At 43.2% G+C, this 24513-nt stretch overlaps 1 protein-coding gene across 6 annotated transcripts; it reads right to left on the bottom strand.

Moving 5' to 3' along the window:
• Positions 1–9030: 9030 nt before the first annotated feature.
• Positions 9031–20419, bottom strand: PEX26 (peroxisomal biogenesis factor 26). 6 transcript variants are annotated; one of them, XM_045874164.3, is made up of 6 exons: positions 20323–20419; positions 19734–20029; positions 17724–17864; positions 16972–17267; positions 15220–15366; positions 9031–12333 (listed from the first exon to the last, which is right to left on the bottom strand). In XM_045874164.3, exons 2-6 carry the CDS (start codon positions 19982–19984, stop codon positions 12233–12235), a joined length of 936 nt encoding a protein of 311 aa, XP_045730120.1. In that variant the 5' UTR covers positions 19985–20029; positions 20323–20419; the 3' UTR covers positions 9031–12232. The 6 variants fall into 6 exon arrangements, with proteins under 6 accessions (XP_045730120.1, XP_045730121.1, XP_045730119.1 ...); XM_045874165.3 differs by having other exon boundaries at positions 20226–20400; XM_045874163.3 differs by having other exon boundaries at positions 20230–20399.
• Between the last annotated feature and the right edge of the window lie 4094 nt (positions 20420–24513).

The following is a 24513-nucleotide window of genomic DNA, read 5'->3' as shown; positions in this document are numbered from 1 at the left end:
TTTATAATCATTATTCTGAACTCTAGTTCCGACATCTTACTTATATCCATACTAATTAGGTCCCTGGCAGTCAGTACTGCCTCTTGTTCTCTTTTTTGGGGCGAGTTTTTCAATCTTGTCATTCTTACAGAAAGTGGTCCCTTTTCTATTTGTAGAATTGCAGCAATTATCTTAGAGCTCCGGTTAAATTCACAGGTGTTCAGAATGATTTGATAGCTATCTAGCCGAATTCCAGAGGCCAGACAAAACTAAGGTCCCCTACTCCTCCACCATCTTCCTCCCTCTCCATGTGAGGAGCCACTCAGACCTGAAAAAGGCAAGAAAGGATTCTCTCCTACAGCTTTCAGAGACAGAGACGCCTTAATTTTGGACTCCTGGTCTCCAGAGCTATGAGAGAATAAAGTTCTGTTATTTTAAGCTACCCAGTTTGTGGTAATCTGTGACAGCCACCCTAGGGAACAAACACAGATGGAAAGGAAGTAGATAATGTTGGAAACTGAGTAGATGATAATATTAAATGAAAAAGCTGCAGAACTCAAAGTAGTCCGTATGTGCTTATGATAAACAAATATGAATGTATATCACAGAGAGGATTTAGACTAATTTTCATGGGTATTTTTTAGTAAAGTTGTTTGAATAAATAGAAAATATTTGATATGTTAAAAATATAATAAGTAATACGGACTGTTAGGAGCACCTGGGTGGCTCAGTCGTTAAGCGTCTGCCTTCAGCTCAAGTCATGGTCCCAGGGTCCTGGGATCGAGCCCCGCATTGGGCTCCCTGCTCGTTGGGAAGCCTGCTTCTCCCTCTCCATCTGCATCTCCCCCTGCTTGTGTTCCCTCTTTCACTATGTCCCTCTCTGTCAAATAAATAAATAAAATCTTAAAAAAAAAAAAAAACCTAAAAATTAAGTCCATTCCATGTAGCACCAGAGCCAGGTTAGGACCCAGGCTATTTTTCACTCCAGTCAATTTGATTTTTGGTTTTTGACCCCAGCAATATTGCCTCGTGAATCCATTTTTAAAACTCAAGTACCCACCAAAACCTTATCCACCTGTACCTGCTTCCCTGTCATGGACTCTTGTTTATAAAGATAAAGTAGATTTACCCCTCTTGGTCCAGATGCCCCAGCCTTTGTCTTTAGCCAAACAAAATATTCTCTCACAAAAGGAACCCTTGTGCACTGTTGGTGGGAACATAAACTGGTGCAGCCACTATGGAAAATAGTATGGAGGTTCCTCAAAAAATTAAAAACAGAATTACCATGTGATCCAGTAATTCTACTACTGGGTATTTACCCAAACAAATGAAAATACTAATTTGGGGTGCCTGGGTGGCTCAGTTGGTTAAGCGACTGCCTTCGGCTCAGGTCATGATCCTGGAGTCCCTGGATCAAGTCCTGCATCGGGCTCCCTGCTCAGCAGGGAGTCTGCTTCTCCCTCTGACCCTCCTCCCTCTCATGCTCTCTGTCTCTCATTCTCTCTCTCTCAAATAAATAAATAAAATCTTTTTAAAAAATTTAAAAAAAAGAAAACACTAATTTGAAAAAGATGTACGTACCCCTATGTTTATTGCAGCATTATTTATAATAGCCAAGATAATGGAAACAACCCAAGTATCCAACAATAGGTGAATGATAAAAGAAGATGTGGTATATATACATACATACATACATACATACATAATGCAATGGAATATTACTCAGCCATAAAAAAGAATGAGATCTTGCCATTTGTGACAACATGGATAGACCTAGAGTGATTTCATTTATATGTGGAATCTAAAAAACAAAACAAATGAATAAACAAAAAGCAGAAACAGACCCATAAATACAGAGGACAAACTGATGGTTGCCAAAGGGAAGGGGAGTGAGGAGAGGGGCAAAATAGATGAAGGGGAGTGGGAGATATAGGTTTTCAGTTATGGAATAAGTCATGGGAATAAAAAGTACAGCATAGGGAATATAGTCAATGGTATTGAATAGCATTGTGTGGTGACAGATGGTAACTACATTTGTGGTGAGCACAGCATAACCATAGCATAAGCTGTCAAATCACTATGTTGTACACCTGAAACTCATATAACATTGTGTGTCACCTATACTTCAATTAAAAAAAAATGGAAATACATATATGTGTATATATATATAGTACTAGTTTGAAAAAAAAATTCACTCACAAACTCAATTACCTCCTCACTCACCAGTCCTCACTCTCCTAAGTAAAGGTAAGGCAGACAGCATATTATTTTTTTCCCTATTACCTGATTAAATAGTTCAGAGAAAGTGTTAATTTGTAGTTGCCTATGTAACTATACACAGTTCTCTAGTGGATCATTTAAGTCTTACTTAATTCAACTAAATGGGCCTATATGAAAAGTCAGTATCTATTTAGCCTTCCTATTTCAGGCATCTATTTCAAATATTTTCTCTTTTTAAAAGATTTTATTTATTTATTTATTTATTTATTTATTTATTTATTTATTTATTTGAGAGGGAGAGAGAGAGAGCAGGAGCAGAAGACCTGGGGACGGAGAAGCAGATTCCCCGCTGAGCAGGGAGCCTGACACAGGACTCAATCCCAGGACGCCAGGATCACGACCCAAGCTCAAAAATTTTCAACCTATTTTAATAAAAAGACTTAACCATCCTATTTTATAATATTAAATATTATGTAGTGTTTTCAGTACTCCACCCATGTATAACACTTAATACTTTTCACAGTTTTTATAGACTTTTGATCACTTGAAACAAAATATTATAAGGCAGATAATTTTTATCGCCATCTTTGAAGTGAGAAAATTGTGACCCAAGATTAAGTGATTTTTGCAGTTATAGAGCAAGTTAATAGCAGAGCCAGAACCAAAACCAGCCTAGTCCTATTTCCAAAGATCCACATTATAGTAACATATTTTCCTTTATCTCCCTCAAAATCATTCTAATTCTTTGAAAAAATAAAAAACAAGGAATAAAACAGTGTATATAACATACTACTACTGTGTTTGTAAAAAAAGAAAAAAATAGGATCTATATCCATATATTTTTTAATATATGTATAAAGAAACTCTAGAAGAAGAAATTCAAAAATGAATAGCAGTAGCCAGTACTTGGGAGAGGAAGGAACTTGCTGGATGATAGACAGGAATGGAAGGTTCTTCACACTAGGCCTTTTCATACTTTTTAAAAAACTGTATGACTATACTGCATATTCAGAAAACTAAATATGTTCTTAAATAAACATACAAAAAAGGCTTGGCTCTTCTTTAAGTAGTTAGAGTCACCTGCAAAGCCTAGTTCCTGAGCTGAGAACCAGGAATTGGGGGAGGCTACCTGTTCACAGTTTGATGATGATGAATGATTTAACACTATGAATGAATGGATGATCTAACTCTACTGACTCTCCCCTCCCACATCTCACACTTAATTAATGGTAATGGTAAGAATAACAAGCACCTGCTCACTTTATGCTATGAATTTTTTTACATGTTAGCACCATTTAATCTTCACAACAAACCAATGAAGTAAATATAATTTATATTATTTTGCAGATGAAGAAAGTAAGGCACAGGAAAGACAGTTTGCCCAAGGTCAAAGTTAGGAAACCAAGATATAAACTCAGGTATTAGGGTCCCAGGGCCCACACTCTCAAACACCTCCCACACTGCCTCTCACTTATACAGCAAAATTATCCCATTGGGTTTAAGTCTGATCTCTTAAAAAAAAAAAAAGCTTTGTAAAATTCCCTGTGTTTCTTGGGAGGATTCATGGGGCATATCTTTTAACCATTGTCTTTAGCACCTCTAAAACAGCTGTCACCTAGGAGATGATGAAATCCACAAATAGGACAGAATTGTAATGAATACTAAGAGGGAAGGGGGTAGGATCTTCAGAATGTTCCAGAGCAGTAGGTACCTGCTGGGAGGAGGCTGCCATCCAGTCAAGAGACTAAATGCTCAGGGAGATCTGGAGTGGGTAGGGTGACTCTTTTAGGGTAACAAGTCAATTTTAGCAGCATTCCAGCTTGGCAATGGATTAGGAAGGGTGAGCAAAACTCTCAGACAACACTTTGAAAGGGATCAAAGAAACAGAGTAGCTTCCTTTCAGAGAAAGCAGCCCATTTCTTAGGATCCAGCTGAGTCTACTGGTAACCAAGAGCCTGGCTTATCCATATAAGTTATCTGATAGAACCACAAGCTTGTATTTATATCTACACTGAAGGACACCTGCCAGACTGTCTTTGTCATCACTGGTACACTTGAGAAGGAATACCTCCTGCTCTTTCCCTCTGCAGTGAGCTGAGCAATGATACTGCTAAAACAGGTGCCAAAGTCCTGTGTCCTTTCTTCTCTTTCTACCTCCACCTCCACCAATAAGAATGAAGACCAAGAGTCTGGATGGGGGACTTGAGGAGGAGGAGAGAAGTAATGTGGGTCCAGGTTTTCTCTGCAGTTGGAAATATAATTAGACAAACCCTGAAAATCAGAGACGGAGTTGGAGACTGGGGGTCATTCAGATAGGTACTTGAATCCATGAGAGTAGAAAAACCCACCAAGAGAAAATATGTAGAAAAAGAAGAGCTATGGGCAGAGCCTTGAGGATACATTCACTTCAAGTTTGAAGGCCAAAAGAAAAAGAGAAACCAGCCAAAGAAACAACAAAGGTGGAGTCAGAGAGGCTAGAGACAGATAAAGGAGCCAACCAAGAGATAGTACTCTATTGCATTTGGAAAATAAACCTTTTGCATATAAGTGTGAATGGTTTTTTTCTTAGAATGTAACTTATCTCTGAGGATGAGAACCTGTTGGTTACATTCTAAGGACCATCAATTTGGTTTTCTGCCCAAGGTATTTCTACATATAAATAATATTGATGTTATTATTATTATTTTAAGATTTTATTATTTGAGAGAGAGCACACACAGAGGGAGAGGGAGAAGCAGGCTCCTGCCCCAGCAAGGAGCCCGATGCAGGGTTCCATCCCAGGACCGGGGGATCATGGCCTGAGCCGAAGGCAGAAGCTTAACCGACAGCCACCAGGTGCCCTGATGTTATTATTATTAAAGTGACTTTTTGGGGGGCACCTGGGTGGCTCAGTCGGTTAAGTGTCTGCCTTTGGTCAGGTCATGATCCTAGAGTCCCAGGATCGAGCCCAGCATCAGGCTCCCCACTCAGTGGGGAGTCTGCTTCTTGACACTCTCCTCTCATTCTCTCTCTCTCTAATAAATAAATAAAATCTTAAAAACAATATATTATTGGGGCGTCTGGGCGGCTCAGTCAAACATCTGACTTCAGCTCAGGTCATAATCCCAGGGTCCTAGGATTGAGCCCCACATCAGGCTCTCTGCTCAGTGAGGAGCCTGCTCCTCCCTCTCCCACTCCCACTCCCCCAGCTTGTGCTCACTGTCTCTCTTAAATAAATAAAATCTTAAAAAAAAAAAACAATATGTTGTTAAAAAAATAAAATAAAGTGACTTTTTTCTATACTGACATACTTCTACAAAACTCCTTTTTTCAACCAAGTCTCTAAATACTATCTTATGTGTGTCAGTCCCTACCTCAGATAGTATAATAGGGACAAGGGAATGTTAAATGTTTCAAAGAAATAGGAGCTTGGAAATTGTGTTAAATATGAGCCTGGGTCAGGATTAAAATTAGAAGTAGGTAATAAAATCCCAACCGTACCTATTGGGATCTGGCAGTGTTGGTGAAAGCACGCATTAGTGGACATTTCACCATTCCTTTATGCCTCAAGTTATTTAGCCACCACAGAACAATTGGCTGCGTGGCCTCTTCTCCCCCAGCCTGACCTTTCCTAGATCATTTCTACTCTCTTTAGTAGAAGGCACCCAGCTGATACCCTATGACCCAGCAATTGCACTACTGGGTATTTACCCCAAAGATACAAAAGTAGGGATCCGAAGGGGTACGGACACCCCGATGTTTATAACAGCAATGTCCACAACAGCCAAACTATGGAAAGAGTCAAGATGTCCATGGACAGATGAATGGATAAAGAAGGTGTGGTGTACACACACACACACACACACACACACAGGAATATTATCAGCCATCAAAAAAATGAAATCTTGCCATTTGCAACGACGTGGATGGAACTAGAGGGTATTATGCTAAGCAAAATAAGTCAATCAGAGAAAGACAAGTATCATATGATCTCACTGATATGTAGAATTTGAGAAATAAGACAGAGGATCATAGGGGAAGGGAGGAAAAAATGAAACAAGATGAAACCAGAGAGGGACACAAACCATAAGAGACTTTTTTTTTAAAGATTTTATTTATTTATTTGACAGAGAGAGATAGCGAGAGCAGGAACACAAGCAGGGGGAGTGGGAGAGGGAGAAGCAGGCTTCCTGCCGAGCAGGGAGCCGGATGTGGGACTCGATCCCAGGACCCCGGGACCATGACCTGAGCCGAAGGCAGATGCTCAACAACTGAGCCACCCAGGCGCCCCAACCATAAGAGACTCTTAATCTCAGGAAACAAACTGAGGGTTGCTGGAGTGGTGGGGGATGGGAGGGATGGGGTGGCTGGGTGATGGACACTGGGGAGGGTATGTGCTATGGTGAGCACTGTGAATTGTGTAAGACTGTTGAATCAGAGACCTGTACCTCTGAAACAAATAATACATTATATGTTTAAAAAAAAAAGAAGGTAGTAGGAAGGGAAAAATGAAGGGGGAGAAATCGGAGGGGGAGATGATCCATGAGAGACTATGGACTCTGAGAAACAAACTGAGGGTTTTAGAGGGGAGGGTGGGGGGGGATGGGTTAGCCTGGTGATGGGTATTAAGGAGGGCACGTACTGAATGGAGCACTGGGTGTTATACGCAAACAATGAATCATGGAACACTACATCAAAAACTAATGATGAAATGTATGGTGACTAACATAATAAAATAAAATTAAAAAAAAAAAAGAAGAAGGAACCCAGCTGAGCCAGTTAGTCCCACTCATGCACAAACCATTCTGTCTGGAAATTTCCATTTTTTCACAGCTTTTCAAGCACCTGGGCTACCAAGAGGGTTAGATGCTTAAAAAAACTGAGGGCGCCTGGGTGGCTCAGTCGGTTAAGCGTCTGCCTTCGGCTCAAGTCATGATCCCGGGGTCCTGGGATTGAGCCCTACATCCAGCTCCTGGGTCAGCGGGGAGCCTGCTTCTCCCTCTGCCTGCTCCCCCTTCTTGTGCTTGCTCTCTCTCTGACAAATAAATAAAATCTTAAAAAAAAAAACAACAAAGAAAATCAATATTAACAGTGGTTATCTCTGAGTAGTGGGGTCATGAATCCCATATTTGCTTCTATGCAATTATTAAAATTTTCCAAAATATATATGCATTGCTTTAACACAAGAACAATATAGTCATTGTTTTATCAGGAGGCCTGGAGGCCTAGAGGCCAGCAAACAATATCTGGATCCCTAAGTTACTATTGAAGGAATGGCACAGAGAGGGATTTCATAGGCTGCTGACAGCACTGTGCACACTGCCTTTAACTTCACTTCTTACCAGTCCATAAAACTAAGGTTTCCAGAGGGAGGGAAGCAAAAGGGCCCTACTTTCTTCTAGTAAACACTTCATGTATTAAATTCCAAAGGGGTGCTATGGCAGGGAGCTTGCCTAAGCCGGAGAGTAAAATTAGCAGAATTAAAACAGGCCTCACCTGTGCATGCCAGAGGTCGAATTCCAGTGGCCCTGGGACTCCTCCACGCCAGAAGGGAAAGAGGGCAAGGTAATGAGTAGGTGTCTATTTGCAACTCATGTCAGGCCTTTCTCTTTCTGCCATTTCCTCTGGCTCTTTCCAGCAGGTGGCAGAAGATGCTTGAGTGCCAGTCCAGATTCAGAAAAATTGAATGTCCAGGGTGAGCAAGGGCCTGCTCTTATCTGCCCACTGTGGCTGTGGTAGTTACCAGACAGGCTGAGCAGACTGCTCCATGTTTGCAAGGAAGTGACAGTAAAGAAGCAGGACCAGTACCTGTTAATCTCAAACTCAGAGTTGCTGTGTTTCTAGGCTTAGGAGAGGGTTGAGAGGTTTCAATATATTAAAAAGGGAAAGCGTGGAGGTTTTCTACACTGTGATCCTATCACACAATGGAATACTGAATAGCTAGTAAGAATGAGCTGATGAGGAACAATCATCCAAGATTAATTAATTAACGGTGGTGGCCTCTGGGCAGGAAACTGGGGGTGCAAAAAAAGGATATTCTTTTCTATGAATATCCTTTTGTAACATTTGAATTCTGTACCATATATATAAAACTTCAGTATCATTTTTAAATGGTCTACATGCACACATGGTACAAACACATACATGCAAAAGAGTGCAGATCACCTGCAAAAAGCTATGACATACTTCCTCAGTCCCTTAAAGCTGCTTTCTAGAAGTAGAACAACTATGTCCTTCGCTGGCCCATCCACCTCCACCCCTGTGATTGCCCACAGTAGCTTAATTCCATCTCTCCACCTCACCCCAACCTCCCCAGCCTCCTCTCTGACCACAGAATAGCATTATCCATTGCTGCTCTCCTCAGCATCCCTATATTTTAAAATATGTTCTATGTTGTATTCTCTCAAAACCCTGTAAAACTAATCAACTAACTCCAGCTAAAGTTACCCCTCCCAGGATATGTTTGCATATTAACAGTGAATTTCAGCCAGAGAGTGACTGATTTTAGGGCAAGTGAGACAGAATCATAGTGCCAGTGAAAGGAATACCGGAGTTGAGATCAGGAGACCTTGATCTTATTCAGGCTATTCTACTCAGGGCAAATCACTTCACCTCTCTGGGTCTCAATTTCCTTAACTTAAAAAAAGCGGGGGGGCGGGCTATAAGAGATGATCTTCCCAGATCTAACACTCTACAAAATCCCATCATACAATGCTGATTGCCATCCCCTCTGAACTTGATGGGTACTGTGTGTGTTCAACAGCACTGCCCGAAAGAAATATAGTGTGAGTCATATATGTCATTTTAAACATTCTAGTAACCTCACAAAAAAGTAAAAAGAAACAGCTGAAATTAATTTTAATAGATTTTATTTAACCCAATATACCCAAAATATTATCATTTCAACATGCAATCAATATAAAAATTATTGAATTTTCATTTTTTTAGTACTAAATCTTCAAAATCCAGTGAGTATTTTACATTTACAGAACATCTCGATTTGGACCAGCCACATTTCAAGTGCTCAAAAGCCACCTGTGGCTAATGGCTACCATATTGGACAGCACAGCTCTAAGTCTAACAAGGAAGCCTTCCCTTCATTTCCGACCTCCTTAAGCCCAGACTTGAAGACTGGTATGAATACCTGCCTCCATTCTTAGAAAAGGTCAAAGTCATCAGAGCAGTTTTGGTTCTGAGTTCCTTGACTCACTAGGAAGGTAGCTGGGGCTGGTGACCAGAGAGCACTGCAGAGTTCAAGACAAACATCAAACAGAGAACCAAGAGACCTACAAGCTGAATAATATGGAAGAACTTCAAGGGACAGACAGACTTCTTTTTACTCAGACTTTTCACAATACAAAATACACCAAAAGCACACGGATCTTTTGTCATGGCAGCTGTATCAGTTCATTCATTTAAACACCTCTGATACCTTCATATGTCCTCGGCTAGGCCTAAAAGTCCCTACAAGATAATAACTCACTAACAGATGAGGACATTGAGGTTGAGAAAGGATAGGTCACTTTCCAACAGACACATGCCTCATGAGTGGTAGAGCAGGGATCCAAACCTGATTCTTTTTTTTTTTTTTTAAAGATTTTACTTATTTATTTGACAGAGAGAGACAGCGAGAGAGAGAGCACAAGCAGGGGGAGAGGGAGAAGCAGGCCTCCTGCAGAGCAGGGAGCCCAATGCGGGGCTCGATCCCAGGACCCTGGGATCATGACCTGAGCTGAAAGCAGACGCTTAATGACTGAGCCACACAGGTGCCCCCCAAACCTGATTCTTAAACACTGCAATGAGCCACATTCCCCAGCTTCAAAGAGCTCACAGTTACTGGAGGTAACAAAGGACTTCACAATTATAAGGCCATGGGGTCACTACCACAAAAAGGTGGAAGCAGAGGACGTCAGGACAGGATTCCCAAAGGTAACCCTTGAGTAAGTCTGGAAATTCGAGGAGCTAACCAGGCAAAAAGTGGAAGCTGGGCCTTCCAGAGGGAACAGCAGGTGCTAAAGTTACAGTGGTGTGAAGGAGCATGAAACGTTCAGAAAACTGACTGGCTGGGCAGCTGGAGGGCAGCGTGCATGAGGAACAGAGTCCCCGTATCAAAGTGGAGGTGTTAGCCAAGACCAGTGCATAAGGGGCCTTAAATTCCATGACAGGGCACCTGGGTGGCTCCGTTGGTTAAGCGACTGCCTTCGGCTCAGGTCATGATCCTGGAGTCCCGGATCGAGTCCGCATCGGGCTCCCTGCTCAGCGGGGAGTCTGCTTCTCCCTCTGACCCTCCCCCCTCTCATGCTCTCTCTCTCAGTCTCTCTCTCAAATAAATAAATAAAATCTTAAAAAAAAAAATTCCATGACAAATTTAAGAAGAAATGCCATGCGAGGCATGGGAAGACATTAAAGAGTTTTATCTAGGGTAGCGAAGGACCGGATTTTCATTTTGAGAAATCATTCTAACAGATCTCAAAGCTTATCTGTCTCCTCTCCTCTCCCCAGGGTTCTTAACTCTATTTAAAAGCCCATATGTAAAAGCACAGATTTGTTTCCTACAGAGGTGGACCACACCCTAGGGACTTACCTCCCAAGGGCCTGTGAGGTTTACTCCTTCTACCCACTTTACTAAAGAGAATTGTTCACTTGGAACTCCTGAAAACCAACCTCTGGGAAACTACTAAGCACCTCCTCTATTCCTGGCATCAACACTGCCTGAAACCCCAGCTGGGGGCAGTTTGCTTGGCCTTCAGCCTCAAAAAGGCTAGCCCCTGCGGGAAGCCTTTTACAACTCCGAAAGCATAGTAGTGTTTTACGTTTACTTGCACAGTAACATGTAAGATTCTTGTGGCTAGTGACAGAAAACACTGAAACATTTCAAATACCCAAATGCTATGGTCCCAGTGCCTCCTCCCCCTAACAATGAATTGTTTATTGCCTTCAAAACCCATATCTCCCCTCTGCCCAACTCCCTCTACACATCCCTTCCAGCTCACCTGATTACCCAGTTCCATTTTCAGCTCATCAGCCTCTGAGCCTGGCCTACTTTTCAAGGCCACACGAGCGGAAAAACCTGTACATTATACAAACAATAGACTATAGCTAGAACAACAGGACATAGAAGGCGGAGGGGGACCAGCAACGGTGTATACCAAGGAGGCAAGGATGGAGGGCAGAACCTGGTGAAACAGCCATTGGACAAAGTACAAAAGTACTATTGCAGGGCAGTGAGAAGGAACTGACAGGAAGAAAGAGAACACAGGAATACTGAGTGTGTAATAGAGCAGGACTTGGCCACTGACAACCTGGAAAATTGAGCTGAAGCCCAAGAGGCACCAAACAAGATCACTTTACCCAGTGAGAAGAGCAGAGCCGCCTTATTTTGCTTTCAACAGTTACCTGGGTGGTTTGAAAGCCACGTCCTGATCTGAAAAGAGAGGGCCCAAGCAGTTTCAAGCCCATTGCAAAACCACAGGAATGGTGTATTGATAAATAACTTCTCTATGCACAGATTTGGTGGAAAGGAAAATAAAGAGGAGAATTAAAAGGCCCTCTCAGATCCTCACTTTGCCTAATTAAGGGCCTACCCTGTGAGGCAATTTTCAGAGGTAAGTTTTCCACAGAAGTGAAAGGCCAATGGTCATTCTATCAGAGTTTTCTGAACTTCCAGCTTCATTAACACCCTGACCTGAAAAATCAATCCCTTGCCTTTGCCAAGAAGAAGGAGTATTTCATGGACACACTCTCCTTTCCCAAACCCCTCCTTTAGAAGGGGCCTCTGGGTATAAGGGAGTATTATTCTGGAGGACTTGTGCTCTCTGGCCCCACTTTGTTCCCACATTACCTACCAATACCAGCCAAAGTGGGGTGCAAGGGGGATAACATTCAGGTGGCAAAACACAGTTCACCAGACTGGATCAGGTCTTTCTAGAATTGGGGCTGGCCCCACTCCTGAGGGGGCCCAGCCAGCAACAGGTGGGCTGCCATGGATGAGTTACTCTGCTTCTGTCACAGCCAACCTGGGGAGTGAGAGGTTGAGTGGAATGGGAAAGACCACTCAGTCGTGGATAGGAAGCCGGTAGAGCGAAAACATGGCCTCCTGGATCCGATGGAAGAGCTGAGCCAGCTTGTAGAGGAAGGGCAAGGAAGAAGGAGAAGCTGCAGGAAAAAGGAAGATTGTTGTCAGTGTGCCTGCCTTTACTCCCCTCCTCTTCCCCTCAGCCTTAAGTCCCTTCCCTTGGAAACCCTACCACTTTGGGAGTATGCGTGATCTTTGTAAAGCATATGTTGATGCTTAATGTTATTTGCTCTTCCTCCCCTTCTCAACAATAAAGAAAACTTTCATTTTCTCTAGGATATATTCTCTGGGATATATTTTCTTCACTTGGATTACAGTGACCTTAAGTTTGCTGAGAAAAAGATCCAAACTTATTATGTTTTAGCCTAGCTTTATGATACACACACAAAAAACTGGTAATGGTGGCTGTCTCTGGGAAGATAAATTTGAGAAGAGACTTCACTACATTTCTTTTCATACCTTCTCAACCTGGAGCCAAGTGACAGTATTACCTATTTTTATCCTAAGTTAATCATACTGAAAATAAAGTACAATCTACCTCTTGGGAATTAGGGCTGAGTTGATTGGTTGGTTTTTCCTTATTTGATTACTGGTTTTTTTTAACTGATTTTTTTTTCTTTCTTAAAAAGAAAACTGTTATTTATTTATTTATTTTTATTTGTGAGAGAGAGAATGAGAGACAGAGAGCATGAGAGGGAGGAGGGTCAGAGGGAGAAGCAGACTCCCTGCCGAGCAGAGAGCCCAACGCGGGACTCGATCCCGGGACTCCAGGATCATGACCTGAGCCGAAGGCAGTCGCTTAACCAACTGAGCCACCCAGGCGCCCAGAAAACTGTTATTTTTAAAGAAAGCTACTGACAATCTGCTCTTTTTATATCCTTCCTAGATAGTTCTAGCTGCTGCCTGGTCATGGGCTCTCCTCTCCCACCGCACCACCACTGCAATGAGTCAAGTCCGCCACTAGGGGTGAGCAGTGCCAGGCCAGGACACCGGGAAGAAGCTCTGCGCAGTCTTGGAGGCAGAAAGCTCAAACTGCCTATTGCTGTCCCCACTCAGAAGAGCAGGACTTACAAGCACCATAAAAAAAAAAAAAAAAAAATTCTAAATTTTTATCAAGTCTCTGGAACAAAGTAGAAGTCAGAGAGTGGGGGCGCCTGGGTGGCTCAGTCGTTAAGCGTCTGCCTTCCGCTCAGGTCATGATCCCAGGGTCCTGGGATGGAGCCCCGCATCGGGCTCCCTGCTCGGCGGGAAGCCTGCTTCTCCCTCTCCCACTCCCCCACTTGTGTTCCTGCTCTCACTAACTCTCTCTCTTTGTCAAATAAATAAATAAAATCTTTAAAAAAAAAAAAGTCAGAGAGTGGACTGGAATGAACACAAACTATCCTCAGCTTTCCTGAGAACGAACCCAGGACTCTTTCCTTAAGCAAACAAAGCTATTCAGAGGGAATTCCTGCTCAGTGTTCAGCAAAGTGAAAAGGACAACTTTGAGCTGTGCAAAAAAAGCTCACTGAATAAGAGAAAGGGGAATGGGGAAAATGGGAAAGACCTAAAGATTAAGACAAGAACTGGCAGTTTTCGTTTTCATTTTGTTTTAAAGATTTATTTATTTCTTTGAGAGAGGGAGAGCACACATGCACAAGAGCATGCATATATGTTCACAAGTGGGAGAAGGGTCAGAGAGAGAGAATCTCAAGCAGACTCCCCCGCTGAGCTCAGAGCCCACATGAGCTCCATGTGGGGCTGGATCTCACAACCCTGAGATCATGACCTGAGCTGAAACCAAGAATCTGACACTTAACCAACTGAGCCACCTAAGTGTTCCAAGAACTGGCAGTTTTTAAAATAGACAAATTATTTGTGTGACCCTAGGCTAGTTACTTTTTTTTGTAGTTCTTAGGTTTCTTGATCAAAAAAGAAAGAAAAAGAATATGAAGGGACTGGAATAAGGGTTTCCAGTTTTCCCTGCAGTTTTGAAAGTTATATAATTCTATTCTAAGTCTAAATTCATGAGAAGAGTAGTGATTAGATCATAACTCACATAGAGTAACACACGAACATAAAATTCTAAAAGAATGTGCTCCTAATCTTTGGTCCAGCACTTAGTTTTGAGGAGTTAATCCTCAGGAAATAACCAGGGTTGTTCCCAAATAGCACTCAGGGAGCTCATGTCTGCTTCATAGCACTGTAGAAAACAGAGTAAGAAATAATCAAAATGTGGAGCACCTGGGTGGCTCAGTCATTAAGCATCTGCCTTCGGCTCAGTTCATGATCTCAGGGTCCTGGGATCAAGCCCCGCATCCGGCTCCCTGCTCAGCGGGAAGCCTGCTTCTCCCTCTCCCACTCCCCCTGTTTGTGCTCCCTCTCTCTGTGTCTCTCTCTGTCAAATAAATAAAAAAATCTTAAAAAAAAAGAATCAAAATGTTCAACAATGGGGGTTATTAATCAATCATGGAAGTTTCTATAAACTGGAATATTATTTAGCCATCTAAAGCCATGTTTTTAAAAGATATTTATAATATGCAAAATTGTATCTGTATCCATATAGAAAAAGACTACAGTACAACCATTACAATAACAAACTTATAGGTGATTTCTGTTTTCTTCTTTATACTTTTCTCTATTTTCCACATTTTCTAAAATATACATGTATTTCATTTACAATTTAGCACAATTTTTTAGGTATTACGACGAGGAAAATTTTTTTTTTAATTCTCACATTCTGGTCAGAGTTCACCCTTGGATAAAGTAGATGATAATGACTCAAAATCAGTGTTCAAGGGTCAACAGAGTAGAGTGAATTTCCTCCAGACTGCTCTCATGGACTCCAGGGCTATTCTCTCCTAGGTGGGCTGAGCTGGCTCTCACTGAGGTCTAACAGTCCCTCCTTATAGAAGAGACTCAGGGAGAAATGGCACCAGAGATGCCTCCATGGAAGGGCAGGAGAGAAGACAGGCTTCATTACTCACCTGGATCAAACCTTACCACCAAGAGGCAGAGGATCAAGGCGGCCAGGAGGCTCTTTCTGAAGGGCATGGAAAAGAAGTGGCTCACTGTAGAATCCCAAAGCCGGCGAAGCAACACCATTAGTGACAGGAACTTGTGGGAGGAGGAGCCTGGTCAGGGAGACAGAGCATAACTGCAGGGTAACTCCACGAGAACCAGCTTCCCTGACTCTGAGCTTTGAGCTGGATTATGAGAGTTGAGCAAAAGGTAACAAGACTAGTTCACTCCTGTAGTTCATAAAGTGATTCTAAAAGAGATTCCAAAAGCTCCAAAAATGTTTTAAGGAAAGACTACATCGCTAGAATGTCATCTCCTTAGGAGAGACTTTTAAAAGACAATATCTACTCAGCTGGGTAAACCTGGCATATTTAGTGTACTTTTTAAATATTATTTTATAGCATTCTTTATATTTTGGCCTAAGATATGTACAGAGAGTTACACAGAGCAAAAGTTCTTGATTATCACATTAATGCAGGAAAATGAAAGGCACTTAATATATATAGTGAAGAATTCAAAAGTCTTAGATTTTAAATATGAACACCATCAACTCAAGAACAAGTGGTGCCAAGTCCTGATAGAACACTCTGAACTTACCATCAAACCCCTTCCCCATCCTTTCTTCCCTAGGAGATGGAGGGGCAGAGGGCTTGGTTAGCCACAGGCAATTCCTAAAGCCAACAACCTGTCTGCAAAGAAGTGATTCTACCTCAGGAGGTTCATCCTCTTTAGTGCACAAAGAAAAAAACACTTTGGAGAAAAGGATTATAGTTGGTTAAAGAACTCCATATAAAAAAGAAGGATCAGGCCTATTCTGTATGTACCAAGAGAAAAATCAAAGAACAGTGGCTAAAAACTACCAAGAAAAAACTTAAATTCAGCATCAGGAAGAACTTCCCTACAGAACTATCCATAGATGGAATGAGCTGCTTCTGGAGACAGTGAATTTCCTATCCTTGCATAGACTAGATGATTACTCGAGGAAAAGAGGATGAAAAGGATTCAAAGACCAGGGAAGGGTCTGGAGTAGAGGACCTTTAAATTCCCTTATAACGAAATAACCCCTACACCTACACCCACCCCTATGTAGGCATCCCTTGTAGGATAATAGGTGTACGATGTTGGGTCTTAAAATGGTTTCCCTAAAAAGCCATTGTGTGAAACTGCACTCCAATGGGCAGAGGTGGGCTGCCCCTTAAAGGGGGACATCAAACACTGAAGAACATACCCAGGAGATCTAGTAAGTAAAGGCAGACAGGAGGCTGGGCAGTGGGGCCCAAGCTGAAGATAAGTAATTTTTATCTAAGTCAAGTTACCAAGTTATTGTGTCAGCTTATTTTCCTTTGGCTATCCCACAGCATACCTCAGCTGTGTCTGTATTGGGGCCAGCCTTTAAAGGAGGAATAACATCCCACTCAGGCCAGCATGATAGAGACAAGAGATCTAGTGAGAGGACCCTAAGAAGAAGGTGGCTTTCAGAGATAAGAGTTAAGGTTCTGAGATTCAGTGACACTTCCCAGAGATTCTCCTTCCACTGCCAACTACAAAGGGTCAGGGCTTGGCTTTTTAATCAATTAACAGGTTTCCTATTCTGCGATTTGGGAGTTGCTCATACAAATAATTGCTCCCAAGCTCCCAGGAATGTCATGATAAACCCCAAGGTATAAGGGAAAGCCCACAACTCCACTTTATAGAGGGATAGAAGGATAATGTCCTACCTTCCTGGTTTAGCTTCTGGGCCTCCTCAGAGCCTGAGTGTTGGTGTTTCTGCTGTTGCCTTGCCTTATTCATGGTTTGGAGTACGTCCAGCTGCTCTTCCTCACTGAAGGCTGCAGAGCCCACCACGAGCTCCTCAGCCTCTGACAAGCAGCCCAGAGGCAGCAGCACCCGCTGCAGGTGAAGTTCTGCCAAGGCTCTGTATTCTGGAAGGCCCTGATTGTCGGGGTCTTGTAGCCAAGCACTGACCACTTCCAGCACAGCTCCAGGCTCTTGCATTTTGCTGTATAAAAGAACACTGCAGCCCCAAATAACCCAATTTCAAAAAAAGACAGTCAGTGCTCCATGGTTGGTTCCCCTCTCATAACTACCACCCTCTCCCACCCAATCCCTCCCCTGTGTCCTCCAGGCCTTCCCTATAGGATGATGATATTGATAAGAATTAGGAATTCCTAGAAAGTAGCAAGAAGCTCTCTCAGCTAGGACATACTCCACTTCTGTCATCCCACTTCACATCTCCTATTCCCACTGTGCCCTCTCCTCCTCTTTCCCTCTACCCCACTCCTAAATTCCCCCTTTCTCATCTTTTATAGCTAGGTTTTGAGGTCAAAAACAAAACAAACAGGGAAAGAATTAGATATAGAGGGAAATGGTAGGGAAGAGAGAAAGAGAAGATATTAGGCACTGATTCAAAAAAGGACATGAAAATCCTCTTGTTCCTGAACTGATCCAATGAGCCAGAACAAGGACCTACCATAGTTCCAGGACTTTGGGAGGTAGCTTTTCAGGGACCTGGTAATACTGAAGAACCCAGGACAGGACTTCCTGCCACCGATTCATTTCTGCCAGGGCCTGGATCCCCACAACACACAGGGAGCATTTCACCTCCAAGGAGCTGCCAGCAGAAAAACCAATTCAGGTTTAGAAGTGGTTCCCCTCCAGGGGCACCTGTTAATAGGTGACTCTTGGTTTCTGCTCAGGTCATGATCTCGGGGTTGTGGGATCAAGCCCTGCATCTGGCTCTGCGCTCCAGCTCAGTGCAGAGTCTGCTGGAGATTCTTACCCTCTCCCTCTGTCCCTACCCCCGTTCTTACAAGCTCTCTAAATAAATAAATAAAAATCTTAAAAAGAAAGAAAGAAAGAAAGAAAGAAAGAAAGAAAGAAAGAAAGAAAGAAAGAAAGAAAGAAAGAAAGAAAGAAAGAAAGAAAGAAAGAAAAGAAAAGAAGAGAAATGGTTCCCCTGTTTCCATTCCCACCTCCACCCTGGGACTGTTCCTCCCCAGTTCCCAACTCAGCAGCCATCACCTCTATCCTCCCCATTAGTATTTAAGTGGAGCTCAAATTACAACTGGTCTCACTAGCCCCAACACAGAGAAAACTGCCCTTTGCCCCAGGAGTTCAAAGTTCCTGTAAATCTGGAGGCAACTCAACTGTTGCCTGGATACACATCTTTGAACCCAGGTGACATCAGGAGAGGGGAAAGGGATAACAGGTGTGTGGGTGGAAAGAGAGCTGGAGCTAAGAGTTTGTTTTAGTGAAGAAGTGGGGATGGAGCAAGGTTTCTGCCTAGGTATAGGAACTTCACAACTGGCCTGTTAGCACCACCAACTGAAGTACCTCCAGGCACCCCAAATACAGCCTCCAGCATTTACTGCAACAAGCCCCTACCCAACCCCCTAAAAACACAGCCAGCGCTCCCCAGTTCATCCTTCTCTGGGGTCAGCTTTGACTATTCTACCCACCACCTCCCTAGTGTAGCCAAAATCAACATTACAATCCACAGAGAAATGATGCCCTCAACTTCCCAAGAGGCAAACAGCTTTAGAAAGAGCAATGTCTCAGAAAACAAACAGGGTTGCTGGAGCGGTGGGGGGTGGGAGGGATGGGGTGGCTGGGTGATAGACATTGAGGAGGGTATGTGCTATGGTGAGCGCTGTGAATTGTGTTAAGACTGATGAATCACAGACCCGTACCTCTGAAACAAATAGTACATTATATGTTAAAAAAAAGAAGAAGAAGATACTAGGAAGAGAAAAATGAAGGGGGGGAATCGGAGGGGGAGACAAACCATGAGAGACTATGGACTCTGAGAAACAAACTGAGGGTTTTAGAGGAGAGGGGTGGGGGGATGGGTTAGCCTGGTGATGGGTATTAAAGAGGGCATGTACTGCATGGAGCACTTTGTGTTATACGCAAATAATGAATCATGGAACACTACATCAAAAACTAATGATGTAATGTCTGGTGATTAACATAACATAAAAGAAAGAAAGAAAGAGCAATGCAGGACCAAGATTTTCTCCAGATTGATTCTGTAATCCAATCCTTCAACAGGACCAGAACACTACTCCTGCTCTGAACTCCATTTCCATTCATCAACCAAAGTCCAAAGTGAAGAACTTGGGGGAGAGGAGTGTAGCTAGGAGAGGACTTCCACCACCTGCTTACTGAACCTGCTTACCGAAATAATTTAACACTTAATACATATCTTATCTTCTCACCATGCCATTCTACACTGGAATAGGGAGAAAGGAATTGGCTGTGGATTCTCACTAAGCTCTGTTACCCGACTTGACCACTTCTTCCTCATTGTGCAGTGCCTCAGTTTCCGCCTCTGTAGAATGGGCACGCTAGCCTCTCAGAGAGAAACCACTAATGAAAGCAAGGTGTAAGGCTCCTTGTGAGCAATCTGGGAATGACAGAATTCCCAAAATCTTGAGTCCTCCCCAAGATCACCCGGAAATGAACGGAGCCCAGCACGTACGTGCCCGCATCATCGTTGGCTAAGCTCCGCCAGGCGCGTTCACAGGTCTGCAGCGCTCCCCGGAAGTCCAGGTGCACCACCAAGAGGTCTGCAGCCTCCTCCAGCAGAACCACGGCTGCTGATGGAGGTGGGGCGGCGCACACAGGCTCGCTGCTCCTCAGGGGCGCCCCGAGCCCCCTAAGGGGGGCTGCAGGGGTCGAGGAGTCACTCTTCATAGCCAGCCTGGGCCGAGGGCCTGTCTCTTCAGACATCAGAGTGGCAGCCTCTCCGGGGGATCCGGGATATCCCGCGTCGGCCTGGGAGAAGAGGGACAGTCCTCATACGCTTACCCACAACCCTTCCCGAGGCCGAGTCCTGGAAGAGGAAAAGTTAGTGGCCATGTCTAAGTTAAAGGCTGGGTTAGCCGGGCAGCTGCTCCAGCTCAAGACAGCCTGAAACACGGGGAACCAGTTTACACCTCACATTTGCAGAACAGCTACATTCCTGGAATACCTGCCTCTAGCTTCTCTGGCCCCACGACATGTACTGATACCACCTTAGCCCCGGGGAGTGCCGTTCCAGGTTCCTTTTTATGAATATAGCCGCTTACTGCAGGCGCGGAACAAGGGAACCGACATCTTTCCGGCTCTCGCAGATCCCTGCAGACTCATGGCTTCCCGGCGGCGCGGAGGACTCTGGGAGTTGTAGTTCCCTGGCTCCCGGCTCAGTCGCCCTCTTGATGTAGATGGGGGAATTTCGGACTACAACTCCCAGCATACCACGCAACAGAAACTGTCACTGTCCCCGGAGAAAAACTGGCGCTTTGCAAAGCTTTGGGAAATAACAAAGTGAAGGCTGTGTTGTGAGATGGGGGAGGTCCCTTCACGAACCAGTTCCAGCAGAGGCCGGACGGAGGAAATTCCAGTAACAGAGGTGGAGTTATGAGCAGGCTTCTAATTCTGAGCTTCTGCAGGAATAGCGATTAGAACGGAAGGAGGACAGAGCAGGAAAAGCACTGAAAGGAAACAGAGCTGGACACTTTTCCTTATATGTTCCGCCTTCCCAGGCACAGTCACATTTATCCAGTGCGTACAGGGCCTAGCACTATGCTAAGAGCTTTTTGTGCAATCTCATTTAATCCTTCCCTCAACCCTGGGAGTTAAGGACAACTGTTATCCCCATTTAACAGGTGAGGACATTGGAGCTTATTTAAACACTTTGCTGAAGGTCACACAACAAGGAGCTGGCAAAAACTAAGTCAACAAAGCTATTTTTGCTCAAAGCCATGTATTTAGCCACTATTCTGTTCTGCAGGACAGAGTCTAGAGTCTATGCTCTCTATTCAGAAAATTTACAAATCATTCCCCAAGCAAGTTACATAAGCTCATTGAGCCTTGTTGCTTCATATAGAGATATTGTGAAAACAAAGCCACATGGTGTGTAATGCAATTCATAATAAAGTACTAGAATAGAGCAAGTATTCAATAAATTATAGCTATAATAATTATTAGATAAATTTACACAGATACATAAATTACATTTATTATTGTATTATGTGCTTCACCCAGACTCTGCTGAATTTATACTACGTTGTCTCAGCTTTAGTTTCTCCTCAGTTCCCTACCTTTTGAACTCTTTGCAAAGCTTCTCTAGAATTGTTTACTCCCCTGGTGATTAGATTAGAACGGCCAGGCACAGGATAAGTGCCCATTTATGCCATACATTCCCTTCCCTTGTCACTAGATATAGACACACCCATTTGCTGGGCTTTCAGCTCTCTGCAGAAAGTCCTCATGGAAAGCTGAGGCGGAAGCATGAAATCCATCAAACTCTGAGGAAAGAGAAGTATGGACCCTGTAACCATATAAGGTGATGAAGTCAAGACTTCACTTATTCCGTAAATACTTTTTGAACACCTACTAGGTGCTAGGCCCTGTTCTAAGTACTGAAGATCGCACAGTGAACAAAAGAGACAAAAATATCCGCTTTTGTGGAGTTTATGTCATAGTGAAAGAAAACAAATTTTTTAAAAAAGCAAGTGAAGTACAAACAGTAGTATGTCAGATGATAATAAATGCTGAGGAGAAATAAGAGAGATTGGGAGTGACAGCAGTAGAGAGGTAGAGTTGGTATCTACATTTAACTTTGTTTTCTAACAGGAAATCCAGGGTTGGGGGCACAGCAAAGAGAAAAGTGGACCTCCTGCTCAGGACTAGGCTCTGTCAGCAGGATCACTATTCATTTTGGAGCACTGCCCTTGGGACCAACATATTTTCAGTGTTGCTTGTGAGAAGCTCCACCCTAAGTCTCTCTTCCCCACCAGCCAGTATTCATTCCCACACAGAAAACTCCAGAGGCAAACAGAGATCCCTGGAAAGTGTGGATCAGTCTCAGAATGAAGTTACCAAAGTGTTTTATCAGCTCTGCCTCAGATTTTATTATCATTGCACTGCAAATAAAAACCCTGTTCTCAGAATTAAGTGTAGAGGTCTTTTCCTGAAAAATCAGGAAAGCAGTAGGTGAGTCAGAAAAACAGACCGGTGCAGACCTAGGCAGGTTGAGACTGGCACAACCACTTCACGTCACTTCCGGAAGCACCACCTTAGATTGCAGCCTTGAAAGGGCCCCTTCCTTAAATCGTAACAAGAAGTTTCTTGCTATTTCCAAATGCTTCCAGGAGATGGCAGCACAGCCTTAAAAGAAGCAGACCTGCCAGAAACACATTTGCCTATTTCGTGGTATGGCTGCCATAATGAGGTCAAGATTGGGGGGGGGGGGGGGTTGCTAAAAATCACATAAAAATATGATTGTGTTCTATTTCTGTGTTTCACCCAATTTTTGACTATACAGGACTTCATTGGTCTGTATGTCACCACTTAACCTTTAGCATTGTTAAGCCCACAAATTGACTCTTTAACCACTGTAACATTCCATTGTCTCCCCTGTCTGAATGTACCCAGAATTTCTCAGGCTCACAGCAATCCTAAACATAAGCAAGTTCATTCCACCCGAGGGAGAGTGAACAGATATTATATATACCGAGCCAGTCTTTCTGACTCAGGGCTCACGACACAATCTTTTAAAGCCCCTATCCTCCCCTTGGGATAAAACAAGAAGTAGAAATAAGGCCTGAGCTATAAGACCAGATCTAAGGTTTGGTCCGTGCTAATATTTGTATTATCGAATCTTTTCTTTTTGGGAAAATAGAGTAAATGAGATGAAAAATCCACTTTGGGAGCTATCCTCTAACCCCAACCCAAACTCTGGGACTTCTGCTCAGGAGGGTGCTCATTCTATCAATGTATTGCCTTAAGCTTAGAATGAGGATTTGCTCTGCCTGCTCTGAGCAGATGACGAGTAGGTATTTTTGTAGCAGAAAGAACTACAGAACACTCATGAAAGAAAGAAGACACAAAAAGATGGAAAAACATTCCATGCTCATGGATCAGAAGAATAAACATTGTTAAGATGTCTATGCTGCCCAAAGCAATCTATACCCTCAACACCATCCTGATCAAAATACAAATGACATTTTTCAAAGTGTTGGAACAAACAATCCTAAAATTTGTATGGAATCAGAAAAGACCCCGAATCACCAAGGAAATGTTGGGGGAAAAAACAAAGCTGGGGCATCATGTTGCCTGATTTCAAGTTATATTACAAAGCTGTGATCACCAAGACAGCATGGTACTGACACAAAAACAGACATATAGACCAATGGAACAGAATAGAGAGCCCAGAAATGGACCCTCAACTCTATGGTCAAATAATCTTTGACAAAGCAGGAAAAAATATGCAATGGAAAAAAGACAGTCTCTTCAATAAATGGTGCTGGGAAAATTGGACAGCCACATGCAGAAGAATGAAACTGGACCATTATCTTACACCATACACAAAGATAAACTCAAAATGGATGAAAGACCTAATGTGAAACAGGAATCCATCAAAATCCTAGAGGAGAACATAGGCAATAACCTCTTCAACATCAGCCACAGCAACTTCTTTCAAGACACATCTCCAAAGGCAAGGGAAACAAAAGCAAAAATGAACTTTTGGGACTTCATCAAGATAAAAGCTTCTGCACAGCAAAGGAAACAGTCAACAAAACAAAGAGGCAACCCACGGAATGGGAGAAGATTTTTGCAAATGACTCTACAGATAAAGGGCTGATATCCAAGATCTATAAAGAACTTCTCAAACTCAACACCCAAAAAACAATCAAGTCAAAAAATGGGCAGAGGACATGAACAGACACTTCTCTGAAGAAGACATACAAATGGCTAACAGACACATGAAAAAATGTTCATCATCATTAGCCATCAGGGAAATTCAAATCAAAACCACATTGAGATACCATCTTATACCAGTTAGAATGGCAAAATTAACAAGGCAAGAAACAAATGTTGGAGAGGTTGTGGAGAAAGGGGAACCCTCTTACACTGTTGGTGGGAATGCAAGTTGGTACAGCCACTTTGGAAAACAGTGTGGAGGTGCCTCAAAAAATTAAAAATAGAGCTGTTCTATCACCCAGCAATTGCACTCCTGGGTATTTACTGCAAAGACACAGATGTAGTGAAAAGAAGGGCCATATGCACCCCAATGTTCATAGCAGCAATATCCACAATAGCCAAACTGTAGAAGGAGCCAAGATGCCCTTCAAGAGACGAATGGATAGGGGTGCCTGGGTGGCTCCTTCGGCTCAGGTCGTGGTCCCAGGGTCCTGGCATCGAGCCCCGAATCGGGCTCCCTGCTCCTCAGGAAGCCTTCTTCTCCCTCTCCCACTCCCCCTGCTTGTATTCCC

The sequence above is a fragment of the Mirounga angustirostris genome, unplaced genomic scaffold (assembly GCF_029215605.1).
Source record: "Mirounga angustirostris isolate CCGP_5_RB_7025 unplaced genomic scaffold, mMirAng1.0.hap1 SCAF_5, whole genome shotgun sequence".
Lineage (NCBI taxonomy): Eukaryota > Metazoa > Chordata > Mammalia > Carnivora > Phocidae > Mirounga > Mirounga angustirostris.
The sequence above is the reverse complement of the archived record's forward strand: the minus strand, read 5'-3'. Positions and strand labels throughout refer to the sequence as shown.